This window comes from Dendroctonus ponderosae, unplaced genomic scaffold, assembly GCF_020466585.1.
Source record: "Dendroctonus ponderosae isolate FM_Combo_2020 unplaced genomic scaffold, Dpon_F_20191213v2 Dpon_F_20191213_2, whole genome shotgun sequence".
Classification (NCBI taxonomy): domain Eukaryota; kingdom Metazoa; phylum Arthropoda; class Insecta; order Coleoptera; family Curculionidae; genus Dendroctonus; species Dendroctonus ponderosae.
In genome coordinates, this window is record NW_026018165.1 from 6,464,873 (window position 1) to 6,483,454 (window position 18,582).

Consider the following 18,582-nt stretch of genomic DNA (forward strand, 5'->3'; position numbering starts at 1 on the left):
GCATATTTTTCGCATGATTCATATTCATTAACCAGGAGAAGCGCTAAAAATCCCACTAATATTTTGACATTTGTTTGTCGAAATTTAACACACTTTATTCACCTTGGTATTTAGTAGATGCGTTTGATGGGGCGCGATTTGAAAACACCCTGTACAAACCAAGGCAGGTACCACAAGAAAACCTTTGCACAGCCTTTGGCAACGCGGTTCATTTAAACCTCGCATAGCTTTTGATTTTTTTAAATCATGTGTTTGTGTATCGCGGTATAAACACGAACCTATAGATAGTCAAAGAGCGGTTGCCGTGCTGGATGCTGTGGTCCTTTCGCTCTTGTACGTACGACTTTCGTTGGGTAGTTCGATTCTGGCGCACATCTGCCATCGATTTTGAATAAAACTGTGGGATTTGCGACCGGAAAATATGATATTTGTGTTGGTTTTAGTGAAACGGAAGTCATTCTGCACTTGATTGACCCGAATCTACCGAAAATTAATGAGCGAAATGAAAGCGGTACCATAGTTTCGTGTTTACTATGGTTCCTGCGATTTGACTATGTGGCGTAAAGTTGTTGTGGTGCTTCTGGGTTTAGTTTTTACCATACCGCAGCAGATTTGGGCAGCTTCAACCACGGAAGTACGGGGTTCCAAACAAGGTATCAATTATCCCCTTAATAATCGTAAATCGTACATTATACCATATATAAAGATTATAAACAATAGTGACTTTAAATTACCAATTGTAAAATAGCAAGTCGTGACTTCTTTCACAATAAGTGGGCGCTCAAAGACAACTAGGTATACAACCCAAATTTATTAACTGCTAAGTTGAATGAAATGATTTATATTTCAATTATTTACAGTCCGTAAGGTTTCACAAGAAAATTCATTGCAGCATTAATATTATGCACACATTGTTAGCATTAATATTTATTTTGAGCATCATTATAACACTTTGGAGATATTACCCGTTTGCATGTAAGGAGCGGATGTGGTGAAGTTGTTTAAATGCGAATTTTTCAAATCCTGAATGTTAATATATTACCCATTTTCTTCTGTTGCATTCCCCGGCAATCTTTAGATTTGTGCATGGAATAATATTTTCTTAGAAGTGACTGAATGCGGTTTTACTATTCAATTCGAGAATAAATTATTTTTACCAGAAGAATAAAGCACAAAGAACATAATCTAAATATGCACTTTGTGGATTCCGATTAGTTATTGTTCATTACTATTTACTCTCGTGCGTCTTGGATTTACAAAATATCTGTACCATTTTCATAGTACTTATTTGCTTGTGAGACAAATAACTTAAAACAAATAGTATGATATCGATAAATAGAGGATAGTATACTTGCATCGGACTTCGATTAACTTAGTTGTATTGATTGCTATTGAAACGACCAGAAGTGGATTTCAAAAATTATTTGCTACTAATACTAATCAATCAATCAAGAAGTAAGTAGCCACAAAATATTAGTTCCTTACATTTCTCGTACGGTTTTATAAAAATTGCATGCTTTTCCAATGTTCAATAGAAAAATTTCTGTTCCAAATAAGCAAGACATAAATTTACAATTTTGTTTGAAAATCAGCCGAATTTGCACGTCGCATCATGTTGTTAGATCTTATTAGATATTATTTGACTATTTTAAAGAAAAAAATGCAAAATATCAAGAACCAAATTTAAAAGTTTTTTTTTATATAAATAATAATTCATATCTTCATAATCTTCGAAAAAATTAATATCTCCTACGCTATATTACTTTTTCTACATTTATAGCGATCTATTCTATCGAGTAAATCGCAATAAATTTTATGAATGTTTCGTTTAGAGACACCAATAAACAAAATGATAGTATAAATCTTGTTTTTTAGGTCAATTGTTCGTTGGATAAGTAGTTAAAAATATATTAAATAATAAATTTGCTCTTAATGCGGTTCAGATGTATCGCAATTTTACTGCTCTCTATATTCATACCTTTTTAGGGCAGCGCATACATTAAAAACAATGTTGAATTAATCAGGCAAATAATTTCATACAAATATATTCCAATGCACTTTCGACTCGCACTCGAAATTTGGGCTGCTTTCATTTTTCTCGTTTTTTCTACTCATATTGCCCTCGTTTAGTCAATTTAGAAATCAATATTATACAGCTTGATTACCTTAGTAAGTTTCAACTTACTAAAACCATTAAAAAATATATATGATTAATATTCTTTATAAAATTGTAAAAGATTGTAATCAAATCTAAAATAGTTTGCACGCATTTCTCACTTCCGTGTTTCTTCATATGGTTTTTTGATGAAACCATTTATGTTTTTACATAAGAGATAATGGTTTAACATGCCTCATCGTCGATTATTTTCATGAAAACTTCGTTTTCACCGCCAAATTAAAAAATAGAAAATATTTCCATTCAAGTAAACACCCTGTTTTTGCATCTGGTTCACTTTCATTGAAGGTGACAGTATTTATTTGATCTGAATTTCTAGTAACATTTTGGTGCTTTTCATAATTCTATTTTACATTTTAAAGTTCTTAAAAATGTGAATACCAAAATTTAGTAAAAAACACAAAATACATCAAAATCAATATTTTCAGATACAACAACTTTGCGAGTGAATTTTATTAAAATTTTTAACGGGTAATAGTTTTAATTGTACAGGCTCGACCGCTCGACCGATGGAAGATTATTCGAATATTATGCGGACTATCAAATTACCAAATTAAAAAATTTATGTTTGCTGAATCAAAGAGTCTCTCAGTCTGAGTTTGTGAAAGTTTTCAAAAAGTTATTCTTTTTAATGTTTTTAATGAATCAGAGACTATAATGACGTTTTAATTTAATTTTAATTGCATCAAACCCTTAGTGGATAAAGCTGCGAAAAACTGCAAAAAAAGCGGAAACATAATCAGATAAGTGGCACCAGATGTATACAGAAGAAATATTACAGTTTCAGGGGATTAATTGGAAACAAAAAGGTGCGGTTTTAGGACTGGTACATTTTTTTAGTGCATTTTTGAAGATATGTTTAACAAATTTAGTTTTATTAAATTCTACATTGATTGCAACAGTAGATGCAAGGTAAAATTAAAAATAAATCGCATGAATATTGGGGTGTTCATGAGGTCTAAACCAGTTGGTTGAGCTGAAAGAATACCTATGTAAAATTCTAAAATCTGCCCGAAAATGTCATAAGGCAGCTGGAAAGGCAGGAAGCAAAGAATATAACAAACATAGAATATAATAATTTCGATTCTCGATTGCGTTTTGACACAAAAAAAATATTTTCATATTTTATTATAAAAAGTTTTTCTTCTTTGGAGTGTTTCTTAAACTTGTGTTAGTGACCGCCTGGATTTCTGCCACTTGATGTGCCGAGATATTTTACTAAACATTTTCTAAAATATATTTTGTGAGTGATTGAAGTTCATTTTGTTGCAAAAATTAAGTACTTCAGATGAAGATAAGATAGAATATTAGGTGTATCTTTATGCCTTTGGGGTTGAAATGAAAAAAAAACTATTCACCTGGGAGTACCTATGCCAAATTTTCAGAAATTGTGTACAGTTTCCACCTTGTCAAAACTTTATTTGAAGTATATTTTTTTCAAAATCATTGACTGACAGTCAAATATTTTTTTACTATCCAAGGCTTTGAACATAAATTCCAAGCTAGGAAAAATTTGACCGTGTAATATTAATTTTGTCGAGCAGCTCATTTAGCAGGACTTTTCCTTATTTGTCATGCATAATAGCTGATAACAGCTAGTTTTAAGCATTAAGTAGTGCGCGAATGTACTCTCTAAATTATTCAAAAATTGAACGCTAGTATATTATATGGGTAAATTTACATTTGGTAAAAATGTCCAAACAAATATTCCAGAAATTCATGCTTAAAATACATTCGAAAATACACCTCAAAGTCATCTTATGAGTAGGCGCTATTTAAAATGCAGATTTCTTAATGTTTTCATCGGATTCGCTGGTTAATCAAATGGGTTATTAGATCAACTAATTCTAATTGCTTAGGAATGGATGTGTGGGTGTTGCTCAACAAGTTCCTTTATTGTGCCAATTAACCGTAAAGAATCGACATTGCAATTCGAAATGACGCGATATCGGCCTTATGACTAATCTCAGCATAATATGTTATTCGTGTTTTTGCCGCTATCAGAATAATTCATGTCTGAGTATTACGAATCATTAAATTCGCCACTTAATGCTGTGAAAAATTGCCCGGATTACGTATAATTGCGGCAAGTTGTTGCAGTTTTCAATTCGTATTCCATGTCCGGAAATTTCCACATACAATCATATGTATGTTTGAAGGTGATAGACGGTGTGCAAATTAAATAATCTGTTGGGACTTTCGTTGAATACAAAATGTGTTTAATAAACACCGCGTTTCGATTGGTAGGCATCTCCAAAAGTTATCAAGTGCAGTGGATGAGTCGTTACACATCGGCCACAGCTTAAAAGAAAGTTTTATAGAATTAATTAATTTACCTACACACCCATGTATAAAGAAAATGCGAACATCGACATTATTCTAAATGGAATTGTTGCTGTACAATCTGTTAGTTGTTTACGCGGAGTAACAGCGTAGTGATCCCCTGATAATGAAAGCAATTTGCTTCTTTTACCCTTTTATCTATATCTTGTAATATCATTATAGTCATTAAAGGAAGATTTGCAGTGGAAACTTAAATCCTGATAGTTTTGCTGCTAATTATAACACAAAAGTGATGATACTGAACTATTTGTTTAACAAGAACAGCAGCTTTTTAGCAATTTTTAACTCGACCCAAAAAAAATTCTGTATTAAAATGTTGAGAATTTCGGACACTTTTATGCAGAAAGCATTTTTTAATCTCACTTTAGTTAAATAGTTTCGCTTGGACCATAAAAATCCCACAGTTTTTCGTCTCAAAATCAATTAGCTCCTATCAATGCATACGAGTTGGATTACATATTTGCTGCATGTTTAAATGGCGAGTTTCCAGATTAAACTGCGTTGATTTTACGCATTAAAGCTTCCAATCGCTTTTACTTCCATAAAATCTCGGTATTAATACCAAGAAAACCTATTTAACCGTTACATGTGCAGGTGCTTAGTAATTACTGACAGTTATTCTTAAAGCCAGTGGTCCAAATCAGTTGTACTACTTCGTGAAAGTATATCGCCAAATAAAATTTAAAAAACTAAAATACCTATTATTGCCACTCAATTATAGTTAGCTGCTGGTAAATGCGGAAACATAAATAATGCAGCGACTGGGCGCGATCGAATTCTGTCTTCAGGTGGATGATCCGCAGTAAGTTGTTTTGCAATAGAATCGAAAACCAGTTAAAAAATCGTTGGCAATTAGGTGATTGCCACATTACCTAAGACGATAGGAAAAATGAAGTCAAACGAAACCCAGTTAGACAAAGCACACTAATGTGTGAGTTGGATCATTCGGAATGCACATAATTGCATCGTTCTTTAACGAAAGGTCAACATCTAATTTTGTCTTCAATTAGGCTTTGGTTGGTGTAAACTACGGGCATCGAGGGTTTAAAATTACGAAAAATATAATGTAAAAGTTAAATTTTTCAAGCATGAAAAATTAAATTTTTAAGAACTTCAGCATTATTTCTGCGCACCACTTCACAAGTCGGTTCAGGAASCGTCCCTGTAAATAGAATATTTGTGAAGTTTCTAGTGAACGTTGTCTGAAAGACACCATAATCGTCGTCCGCGTACTCTGCATAGTACATTTCAATACATCAAAATCGYATGCAAAGAGTAATTTTTGCTTAACATTACTTAAATAATTTATATACGAAGTATCTTAGTGGACACCCTGTATTATCCTTGTTCAAAAAGATGGATGATGGGGTATTTGTTACCAGACAACTGAAAATAAAGCGTATCAAACGAAGGGGAAACCTGGTTCAATTGCGCAAGAAATTGCTTGAATTACAATTGGCAATTAAAGTTTGAAAATGTAATTAAATAAATCGTTTTACTTTTACTAAATTGCAACATGCAAAAGATAAATAGAGGGTCTATGCCTRAACGTTTTCCTTTTAATTGACAGCTTATCTGGAACAATGTAAGTTTCTATACTTTTCACGCATCTTATACGAAAAACTTATTTCACATACATAGTTTTCAACTTTTCACAATTAATATGCAAGAGCAGGAAATAAAATAAGATGAATTTAAAAACTCTATTTCTAACAAGCAACGCACATCGTGGGTTTTTAGCATTTACGTAAGGTGTTCTAAAATTTCCCGAAATGTTATGAAATTGTTAAATTTAATGCCAAAAAAATTTTGAAACTTTAACTAGAAACTAAGTAGTTTAGAAAAAAACTTTTTTTGAAAAAACAAAACTCCACTTGTTTCGTTTGGCATTAAGCGATTATCGTTATTGGCTCATCAAACTAAGTAAATTTTCAAATCAGACTAAATGGAAAATAATGCGATTCATCGGATTGTTAGCACGATACTAATTTTAGGTAAAAATACATGGTTTTTTATAATTTTAACGCAAAAAATGTGGAAGGTGAAACGTAATCAAATTGATAAGTTTGTGCATAATTTCGAACAAATACAGATTTAAATTTGCTCTTTATGCTTAATCATGACCGATTAAAACAAAATATTTTTTTTTCAGGTAGCCTGAAGGTTTAAAATTCTTAATTCGTAAACGAGACGCACAACTTGAATGTATGAATAAATAAATTTTTGAGCCAAAAAATATTTTATATTAGGAAGTAACTGTTCACAAGTGCACAATTAAAAATAGTCATATTTTGGAAAATTTTCAAAATTACTTACTAAAGCTGTTCGTATAAAAAAATTGCAGGAAATTTGCAACAATTTATCTTAAATTCGAAAGCTCCATGACAAATATAAATGTTTTAGAGCACTAGATGGTACTTTTTACTTATTGATAGAAAACAAAAATGTAAAGTAGTTAAAAGAAATATACAAATATTAAGGAATTTTCAATAGTGCAATATGTATTACGTATCTCCGAATTAAAATTACCAACTTTGTAAGACATGGTGCAGACTATAACTTTGAAATGTGAATACATTTTGAGATTGCAATTTTAGTAAATGTGTACGTGCCTCTATTATCGTGGTAGAAAGTTTTCAATCAGCAAAAATTTTCCATATATTTTTGCATTACGGCCGGCTAATGCTGGCATACATATATAAATCAGGGATACAACCGGAACGAATGTTGTGTTGTTTCATTGCTGCCTTTTTGCTGCATTGACGTTCCTTGTATCTTGCATTATTGCTTTACAACTTTCCAATTTTTTAAGAGTAATTACTTTCTGTCTGCGCTGCTTTGTGCGGTAGTAAATTTAGTATTGTGGTTTTTTTCTCGATTTATGCTCGTGTAGGGACGACTTCTTTTATTGTCTGTCTTCTGTAGGTACATCCGTTTCAAATTTATATTTAGATAGGTTTTAATATTCTGTGCCATACTTTTTCACTTCTGTAACTCTTGTTTTATTGTCAGTTTGTTCCCTCCTGTCATATTGTTATCTATTAGTCTACTATGCTTTTTCAGTGAGAAGCAATCAATTTTTCGGATTTTTTTCTTCCCAGTAGAATAAATACAAATTTGTCATATTTCTTCTTTCGAATCGGTTTGATAACAATAATAATTGTTCGTTACCGTCGTTGCTCTTGATTATGCACATATAAAAAATTATGAGTTTAAGTCCACAAATTTCAAATTCCTTGGCTTTTATGATAAATGGTATTTCAGTTGCTTATCATCAAAAACTTTAAGTCTGTTAGACTCACTCTAGTAATCCTGACAAAATTTTTTGAATAGATGTTATTTTTGATTTGGAAAACTCTCAACATATTCCTCTTTCTTGCTATTTATTTGTGTTTTTAAAATGTATGCTGTTGTACTTAATTTAAGTATTTTATATGTATTTAATTAACATTTCATATTTGTTGAATACATTTCAAATTTGCGCAATTGAAATCAAGCAGGCAAATAATACCACACTTATTTCCATGTAAATTAAACAATATCCTGTGGATAATAATAGACGAATGTAATCAAGTGTAACCGAAAATAGCGTAGATTTATACGACATGGGGAGATACTGTGCCCTAATAATATTTTATTGTGGTGCACAAAGGATGTTAAATAAGCGGATGATCACCGCCCGCATTTCCGAGAAACATGAGAATATGCAGGTTGGATACCATTGAATTTCGTCCCGGGACTTTCAAGGTTTCAGACGAAAAGTTTGAGTAATGACGTCAATTTCTACAACGCCCTATACAGGATGCCCAAAAAACTGTGTTCTACGGTCAAAAATGCAATAGTTTTTCATATAAACATACACGGTGTTATCTTATATTATCTATTTTCCTGGCTTACATATCTATTTTCCTGTGCTGTGTGCTCATTTTTGTCAAATAAATTTAAAATTTACTCGAAAAAATGGGGAATTTGTCCACCGAACATTTTCAAAGGCGTGGCTTTTTCAAAACATATCAATTTATAAAAGAATTCAGAAATAGCTGCTAAAGAAGAAGAAGTTGCGTAATAAAGAACTAGAAATTAGTAGATAATCAATTCATCAACACTTTCCTCATTTCCGGATACCCTGTATAGTATCACATATTATGACATTGTTGCTGGTATGCTTAGGTATTTAAAAACTCGCACATAATAATAACCCTTAATCCCCTGTTATGCTTATAAAACCGTAATGCATGCTCAAGATTATTAAATATATGCTGCACAATAAGAAAACATCAAAACACAGCTGTTAAATAGATTAAATACCACGATAAATATGCAATTATTTTCGTTACGTGTTTATAAACATTCACTGTTTTCTACTGTGCAATAATCATAATTGTAAATGCTGCTGCGCAAAATTTAACAAATCGGATGCAAAAACAAATCCAAAAGTTAACTTAATAATATGTAGCTTGAAATTGTCCTAAAATGTGGTTGAAATTTTGGCTCGAAAAGCTAAAATGGAACTACAAAACATACATGATGTTCCGATTTAAAATTCACGTGTTTTAAATTAAGTGATGTTATTTTTACTGAAGAAAAAAATCGTATTCAATAAAACAATGGTAATAGATGGTGTTTTCGAATTTTAGATATTAAACAGTTATCGCAAGAATTTACAATTGAAATATAAAAAAGATACAAATCAATTGAATTTAGATCAGCTTTCGAAATAGAGTTGTGAATGCTGTGTGGGTACAGAAATATCTATAAACCATTCAAGTTCCAGACTCAAATGGATTTTCCTAATTTTTTTATATTTTGAAGTTGAAAATAGGAGTTTTTCTTATTTTTCAGCTTACTTATAACTTTTATATTTCCTGACTCAGTAAGATTTCATCGTCATCAGACACAATTTCTGATACAGAAGCATTTTAGCCATTAACACCATAGCAGTAAAACAATTATGCATTGYTATTGCATGTGACACTTGAAAACTTGCATGTTACATTAAAAKTGGTAAGGAGAACGGCAAAAGGAAAATATAGAAGTCAAACATGTTCAGTGAAATTTTTTTGCTGCTGGAATCTTGCATAACTGCTTTAGAATGGATTATCAATGTTATTAAGGGCGTGTATTTTTAAATTCTTAAATATTACACAATAAACTTAACAAACAAATAAAAATCACTTGTACACAAAATGTATTTCTATGTTACAAAATTTATAAAGTTGAAGTAACAAAYAACTTTTTTAGTTTTTCCCTCCATYTTTCTATGAATGGTTAGTTTACATTTGATATTTATATGAATTGTAAATTTGACATTTAGGATATATTTTCCTGTTGTAAGAGATGCGACTTTCATTACAAAAGTCCCAATTTGATATTTGTTGGAWATTGGCATAAAATATCTTAGTAGACATTGAATCTGATGATCAGAGAATTAAAAAATATAAAGCWTTCTTAAATGGATATTTATACATACACACAGTGTCACAATATGACCCTAAGAAAAATAAGTAAATTCGATTTAAATTCAGAAAAATACTCKACACAACAAAMACATATTTTATTATTTTTAAATGAGCATTTTTTGATAAGCAATTTGCATCTATAGGGTTTTTAAAATTGAAATAAACCATCAAGTTCAACGTTTCAAATTGAGATCCCTGTTTCTGGTTGTTGACATTTATCTGCTTTGGAGATTAGTAGGACTTAAAAAACAATATGGGAAAAACTTAGCGGCCACTGTACAAAACGGGCTGAAATTTTGTGCATCGCCAGGAATTTTTCATTATGTATTTGTATTTGGATGTTATTAAACATGTCTACAATTTTGATGTCCCTAATTTACCAATTTTGGTTTGAATTTCTTGCAAACAAGAAATATACTATTAAAATAACTCAAATTTGTGACATTTTTATGAATCGGGTATAGTGATATAGTGCGAACCCAATATGAGATGTGTGTTTAATTAAATAACAAATATCTGAAGAAATCCAATTAATCAGTCAGCAGTCAGCAAATTTAAAGAAATTTTAGAGATACTGGCTCTGTCGAAGATTCGCCAAATAATTGACGCCTTGCGATAAATGAAAAGGAAAAAATGCTGTTGTTGAAAAAATTCCAGTTATTAACATTGGTCAAATTTACCCCATTTACGTTATTCTTTCGTTCGTCTGCACATTTAACAATGGGAAATGAGAAGAAAAAATGGCATTCTTTCAAAATACTGTCAGACCTTAATGTTTTTTCTCAGAATAATCAACTTTTACTCTAACAGGGAAATGTAATAGACAAAACTCTAGGAATTGCTCAACTAAAAGTAGTATTTAATGCATGCAGAAGACCATTTCTTTTGGAACTGATAAAAACAGATGAAACCGGTTGAATCAGAAATTTTCGATTTTACCTTTAACATAAAAGAGCCGAATACGCCTCTGATTAACGAAACCAGGAAAGCAAAGCCATATACTTAATTAACTTGGCTTGCATGCTTAGTGCTTGCAACTTCGTACTATAGCTTTCAGCTCATTGCGAACATCTCAATAAATTAGCATGCACTTGGTATTTCGCTAGTTCGCCTCCAACAGCTTTGTATATCATTGTCGAGACGATTGTACCATGTGTAGGCGGTATGTTTGTAAATTTAACACCCCGTGACTCAAACATCTGTTCATCTAAAAGAATCTAAGTAAATATTTAAAGGGATCAACTCGTATTCTTCGAAGCAGTACTGTTTTCAAGCTATTTTTAGCTTTTGCGACAAAAAGCGAAGCTAATTCAGACTGGGGAGACACAACATGAATAAGCAAGTCAGAGCAAATGTAGCAAACTAATTAAACGGTATATGGAAGTGTCCAATGAAAAGTTGTCCGGATGTCTCAGTTGATGCGTATAAAAACGAAAAATTCTCGCACATCTTATAAATATATATAATGTATATTTATTAACTTTCACAAACATTATAAATGTCAATATAAATATACTCCTTCTGGAGGAGGATATTTAAACCTATAAACTTTTTAACCTATAAACTTTTTTTATACCAAAGATAAAGCTCACTAGAACTAAAAGACTGTTCATATTTCAAGTTTCACTTTTGGGTAAAGATAAAAGTTTACAAAAGATAACATTTGTATAAAATGTAAGATTAGCGTATGAGTTTTTCATATTTATATAGTATTACTTGTCTTCAAACATGACCAAAAGTTAGAATACACGCAAAAATGATCTTTTAAATTGAAAAGTTGACGTGTTGGAGCCCTTTTGGAAACACCCTGATGTTTTCATAGAACATCAGATTGCAAGCGTTTTAATAGCTATGAAAAAACATACAATCTAAATCCAAAAATGTAGAGTAAACTTAGTAAACGAACGTGTTCCAGAAACACCTTCCCCCAATCCGTATCCAATCAACTATTATTTTAACATATCTCCCCATATATACTGAACGTGTTCTATTATCTTCCGATAATAAAACATTGACTTTGATTACAATATACGACCATCGGGTGTTTACATGCATACTATTTAATGCATTTACAATCAATATATTATGCACAACCTACGAATTTTATTCAGTATTTTCAATTTCGTCTCAGATGTATCTGCATCATTTCCTGATCTTTAATGTCTCTTGTCTATTACAAGTGTTTTACGACTATACCACGAGAATAAAATTGTCACGTTGGAATGGCATAATAGAAATACATTTAAAAATGCCCATGACCATCCCACGGGCTGGAATAAATACAAGAACTGTTCTTTCTTCTATTTAAGGCAGCTTGAATTCTAATTTATACAAGTGCAGCGCGTTGTTAGTCCCACTGTTATTCTTATTATTATTGTGGCCTTACAATGAAATTATTTCGTTCCTAATTATGCAATTAACGGGCATGCACATTGGCAAATCGAATATAGGCAAGTTTCTTCTCAACGAGCCTGAACAAAGATTCTGTTGATGGTTTTATGCCATTCCATTATGGCAGTGTGAAAAACTTAATGTCGAAATCCGACTTACTGATATCGATAATTTTCGATTTATGAGCAATAGCTGTCGAGAAAATTGCACTTGATAACCCGAGTAAGGAAATACTCGACGATATAAATTTATTAACAATAAACTACAAATGTAGAGCACTACCTAATAGACCATTGTGATGTAAAGGCATAAAATCGCATTTATACGTGCCGAGCGTAGGTTTGAGAAAATAATATACATTCTCAGGTGTGTTAAACACATTAGCTACCAAAAAGCGCGTAGCTGTTAATAGGTGACAGCTAAAATATGTGGGAAAATAGTCGCAAATTTTTTTTACGAACCAAAAATACATTTTAAAAATATCCTTTCCTAGTTTCGAAGAACTTTTAAATAATGCATCTTTAGGTTCGGCGATTGTATACACTTTACTTTGTTCGCGAAAACAATAGCTGTATAAATTTATGTATAATGTATAATTTTCATTACTTGCCAAGACAATGTCTTGAAATCTGAATATTATTAGTCAGTTTGCCTACACGCTTAAAATATAGCGAATATTTTGCCAGTTTCGACCTGAATTAGCATGGATAGTAAAATATCACCAAACAAAATGGTTTTGAAACCACCGTAAATCCGTTATACATTAGCTTTTACGTTCAACGTTACAATTAGCTTTTCCGGTTGAAGTCGTTAATATATTTTATAATAAAATTTATATCTCCGACAATTATTACTGATCGCTTAAATGAATCCAGCTGGAATAAAACTGTGCTCCAAATAAATACCCTAAACGTATGTGTATATGTGTAATTGGTCTCCAATTAGAAGCATTTATCATTTTATCAGCTAGGTAGTAAGAAGGAGAGTCGACAAGGAGAAAGTAATACACAGGAAGTACATAAAACAACCAGAAAACATAAAACAACTGACTGACACATTTCACGTGATAAGATAGATGTTACCAGAAGCCAGAGTTAGTTGCATCATCAAACCACGTCCGGCAAAAATGCGTTCAATTTTATATCAAAAAAATCGTCAAACAATACTACTATTGTCCAAAGCATAGTTCTACAATAATCAAGTGAAATATGGGGTGTTTCCAAGTTAAAGCATGGTATTTAATTTGTAGGTTCTTAATAGGGCCACCTTTACTTTCTCTTGATAATTAAGACACACAATTATTAATTTGGTTACAGTAGGAAATGTTTTGTTTTGACTACAAAATGCAGAATTTTTAGAGACATTATTATTTCCATAGTTGGAGCTAAACCAATTAATACTATATGTTTTCTGGTCTAAGTCTTGAATTTTTCGTTTCTGAGAAAAAGTTATTTGTTCTGAAGATTTTTCATTGCTTTGTCCTTCAAGTTTTGTCAAAAAAACTTTTTTAAAACTTTCGGATAAAATCTAATAGGTCAAAAACTTATTATGTCGTCGACAAACTGTAAAACTTTTGATTCAGAAAAATGATCGAATATATCGTTAAATGTTTTTAAAATCTTATCTGAATCTCAAAAAAGGAGAAAACCTCGAACCGGACATTTTTTTGCTACAGACTCTCATCAAAAGTTTAAAGCATTGGCTGATAGTTTCAGACATGATTAATGAATACCGATTGAATTTCAAAAGTATATCAATAAATGTTTTTGTGCTAACGGTTTTCGATATACAGAGTGGTAAATTAACGGAATCTGAATTACTAGTGTCTAGTCGATTAAAAAAAGCTGTCGTATAATTGTTTGTATGATGTTTTGACAACTTTTTACAACCCTAAAAATGTTTTCAGATGTAAAATTTCAGTGATTGGCAAAGCTTATATTAGAAGTCGTAAGTAGGCAATGTATTCGAAACAAATCCGCTCCTAACTATTGCTCAAGTTCCCAATAATACGACGCGTCGCAACTAATTTTAGTTTAAAGACAAATTTACGTTTTTGTTTGATCGTGGTCTTTAATTAGTAAAATATTCGATCTTACTTATAAATAAAAACTCGTATTTAGCGGTTTTGTAGCACATGAAAAAGAGTTTGCTAATGTCAAATTTTTACAGTTGAAAATTAAGATTAAAAATTAAGAAAAAGATAATAAAAAATGCTGGATTTTTAAAAACTATTTTAAATTTTAGTAAAGTATTTTCAAGCTTCGCTAATTTATCAAACGATTGGGTCTGAAATTCTAAATCTCATTGCGGTATAAACTAAAAAAAAAACCTTTTTGAAATAATTTATGGAAAATTCATCCACTGGTCTAATAATTTAATTATATAATTATTTTAAAAGTAAAGAAGGCGTAACTGTTCATTATTTATGAGCAGATTATTCAATGCGTCTATAAAGAAAGGAATAAATACGATTAAAATCGAGATAAATTTCTTCCAGAAAAATACTCGGGCACATATTTTATTACTTTTACCGGCGAATTTTTTGATCAATTAATTAAATATGCAGGTTGTTTCAAAACTGAGGTACGGCCCCTTAAGTTCAACACTTCAAATGAAAATGATTGTTCTGTTACGATCATGTTACCTTTTATCAAACATAAATTTTGTTTCTGGATGTAAAAAACTTGTTTTTAAAAAAACGTTTATTACGAACCAAAAATGTGTTTTACGACAGCGAGATATTACACCATKWCYTACTAACTTAAGACTAATTTTACTATGTCGAATGCGCAGCTTATATAGCGTAATAATGCAGCATCGACATTTATCCCTTAAAATATACAGTGGTCTTCATAAGTGGTCATATAACTCATACATACACATAAACAAACAACACAGCTTAATATCAACATAGACCTAGAAAGCAAAACTTTTACGAAGAAAAAAATGAGCATTTCAAATTTTCAACTTAAGGGACGTATATGAACACCCTGGATATTCAAATCAATTACTGAAACATTCTCACTTAAAAATAATAAAATCCGTGCCCAAGTATTTTTTGAAAGACAAAAATCCTTGATTTTTATTCGAGTATATTCCTTTCTTCTAAACAACAAAATTGTTTGGAACACATTGAAAAAAATAATTGAAATTCAATGTTCTTATTACCGTGTATATCGAGAACCGCTTTAGGCAAAAGGTCTGTCTAATCGAAAACTATTTAAACGAATTCTCAATCATCTGTTCAATATATTATTTGCTATAAAAAATAACAATTGTCTCTGTACATAGAATGTTCTTATCACGTCATGACGCAAAGAAAACACACTGCCTGCATTATGCATTTGTTAAAATTTATGAATCATTCTGTTGTAATTGCATTGTCAGAGTTTTCTGGAATTATATAGTCTTTTATAGAATACGATCTGCATGCCAATTTGAAGTGCAATTATGACTAGTCATAGTACCACTCTGTTAAAAAATGTGATAAATTATTTAACGTGTTGTAAGTGCTTTTGCAGTATTTTCGACAGACAAGACATATGAACAGACAAGGTTGCCTGTTCATTCATAGCAAGCTGCACACTTCCAACCAACTATCCTTTCAGGAATTAATTAATGATTTAGTTCGAGTCTAAATTCCAATCTTGTTTCTGCTAAGATTCGCTCGTTAAGAAACCTTCATTTCAGAGGTTCGTTTTGTACAGAAGAGTCTATTATTATCCAAACGATAATTCGATATTGGATTAGCAATAGCAATTCAAATTGCATCAACAGTCTGATATTATTTTATTATTGTGTATTGGTTATTAATATGTTTCAATTTTAGAATTATTATTGATTTAATTTTATATAATATTACGCCTTATTTAAAACCAAGATGCTTGGATGCCAAGATTAACTCTAAACATTTTGTTGTTGCGAAACAAAAAGCAAAGTGTGTGTGGACTAATATCTCACTTCAAAGATGTTTTGTTTTTAGTTTAAAGCGTTATTTGTTCTTTATAATTGGGTGTATTTGTCCTCTTTCTCAGTTTGGTACTGTTTGAAGGAAGCACCCGGCATATCACTATTCCATCTCGTGACAATATATTATGAAATATTTCAAATACACCGTTTGGGATGCGGTTTGAAATTTTGCGAAGAATCCATAAATACATCAATATGCTTTCAGGTTCATACACAGGTAACTTTACTTGAGCTTTTTTGCTACCTGCTGCATAAAGAAGTTATTCAGCTTCACACCAGCCGACTTCATTCAAAATGAATCTTTATTTTACTAGTATTTAGAGGGGCTGACATATAGCTAAAAAATTAGCATTAAAGAAGAAAAATTAAACATTGAAATAAGATAATAACAGGTATCTACTTAATGTACCTTACTGAAAGTTCAGTTCCTAGCTACTTAGACCTGATACGACATTATTCTAATTAGAATAGAGTAAACGGCAAGTATTTATTGTTATGTAATGATGCAGCAACAAAATTTAAGTGCAAGGAAGTAGGTAGATATCTACGACTAATAAATTGCTTAACGGGACTCAGACAAGCGTAGAGTGCACCACCATTGAGCAGCGCATTTGCCGACAGTGGCCTAGTGGCTGAAGAATGCATCAAGTTAATAATGGTGCCCAGTTTAAAGAGAAACTAAACATTGGGTAACAAGACAAGCGTTTTGCATGTATAATAAGACGCCCACAAATCAACTCTTGAATGGGTTACACGGCACAGAAATTATTTATTTTCCTTTTTAGTGTAATTACCATTTTGGAGGCACGAAAACTGATTTTTACGGTTTGGAGAAAATAAATTAAATGCGTATGGCGGACGATTGCTTTATTTGTTTTTCTTCATGGGAAGTTAACATGGAAAGCGTAGCAATAGTAATTCTGGCTTTAAAAATAATGGCAGGCAGGTCTTATAAACGGTAGCGAATGCTCGATTATTTTTCATCTATCGAACTAGATTTTCAATAAAACACTAGTCCAGATCGCTTTGCTTTAACACACGGGGGATCTAGAATGAGAAAAGCATCGAGGTGAACTATTTTACCTTTTCTCAATTCAAATTCAAAATCGACCTTGAGTGTTTTAAAACAGATCAATCATAATATCAAATTAGTGATAGTTAAAATTTCTGAAATCCGATATTTGCATTTTCATCTCTATATATTAGCTCATAAAATATTAATTTAACTATTACAATATCGAAAGAGAATAAAAATGAAAGTGTGCACGAGTAGTGTGTATATAACAGCGTAAATAATTTTAAGACAAGCAAATGCTTGCATTATGAGGTATAGTTGTGTTGCCAGTTGACTCAAACAAATATTTAAAAAATATTCAAAAAAATTGTATGTTTTTAATGATTTGTTTGATGATTGTTGATTTATTCTTAAAGGAAAATCAACAGGTTTTTCCTTTCAATTTTTAATGCACTCTTTTATGTTTAACAACTAAATAATTTTATTTTTCAATTTCGACTCTGTTCTATATCGATTTTGGGCAGCTTTTGTCCTAGGAAAACCTCACAAAAATCATCAATTTAACTGTAATAAGTAACCTTAATACTTTGTATATGTAAGTATTAGCATATTTTTGACTCTTTGTATATGGGAAACGCTAATATTTGCGTATATGAGCAAAAGCTTAATGTGTGTTGTAAAATGTTCAGTTATAACGCCTGTGCATGCCGGACATTTCTGTATCGAGTAGTTTCTATTTCAACAATCTAGTTATAAGATTTTAAAACTGTAATTTTAGAAAGGCTGAGGTTTCTCAAAAATAAGATCAAAATTCCGGTCAATGTTAAAAAAAGCAAGTCAATAACCAGATTCTCAAAAACCAAAATGTGGAGATAAATCTAACATGATTAAAAAACATTAAAAGAAAGTCATAACTAAACAATTTCGCTGTTTAAAATAGTCGGTTTTGAAGATGTAAAGATAAAAATTTCGGAGCGGTTTTCATTTTCTTTACTCAGCTTGACCTATTGTCTTGATTGAATGATCTCCTGCTGTTTTAGGTAGTAGACATTTTTAGTTACAATCCACTTATAAAACCCTGTATGAAATATACCGGTTGATTTTCTTAATTTGTAAAAACGTCGGTGTGTTGAACAACTACTAAATGTGCATTTGCTAATTCTTTGCGAAAATAAAGCTATTAGCTACGAAGTTGCTTATGTGCAATCAAAAATCAAGCATCAAATCGC

The 18,582-nt window shown here is 31.2% G+C and overlaps 1 protein-coding gene across 2 annotated transcripts in view; it reads left to right on the forward strand.

Annotated features, from left to right (window-relative positions):
• Nucleotides 1-253: 253 nt before the first annotated feature.
• LOC109538249 overlaps nt 254-18,582 on the forward strand; it is a 32,745-nt gene continuing 14,416 nt past the window's right edge. Inside the window, exons 1-2 of one of the 2 annotated variants that reach the window (XM_019905396.2) lie at nt 254-333; nt 444-653. In XM_019905396.2, the coding sequence (XP_019760955.2) occupies nt 554-653 (100 nt within the window). In that variant the 5' untranslated portion in view covers nt 254-333; nt 444-553. Of the gene's footprint in view, nt 654-18,582 lie in introns of both variants that reach the window. The other variant, XM_019905395.2, reaches the window with a different exon arrangement.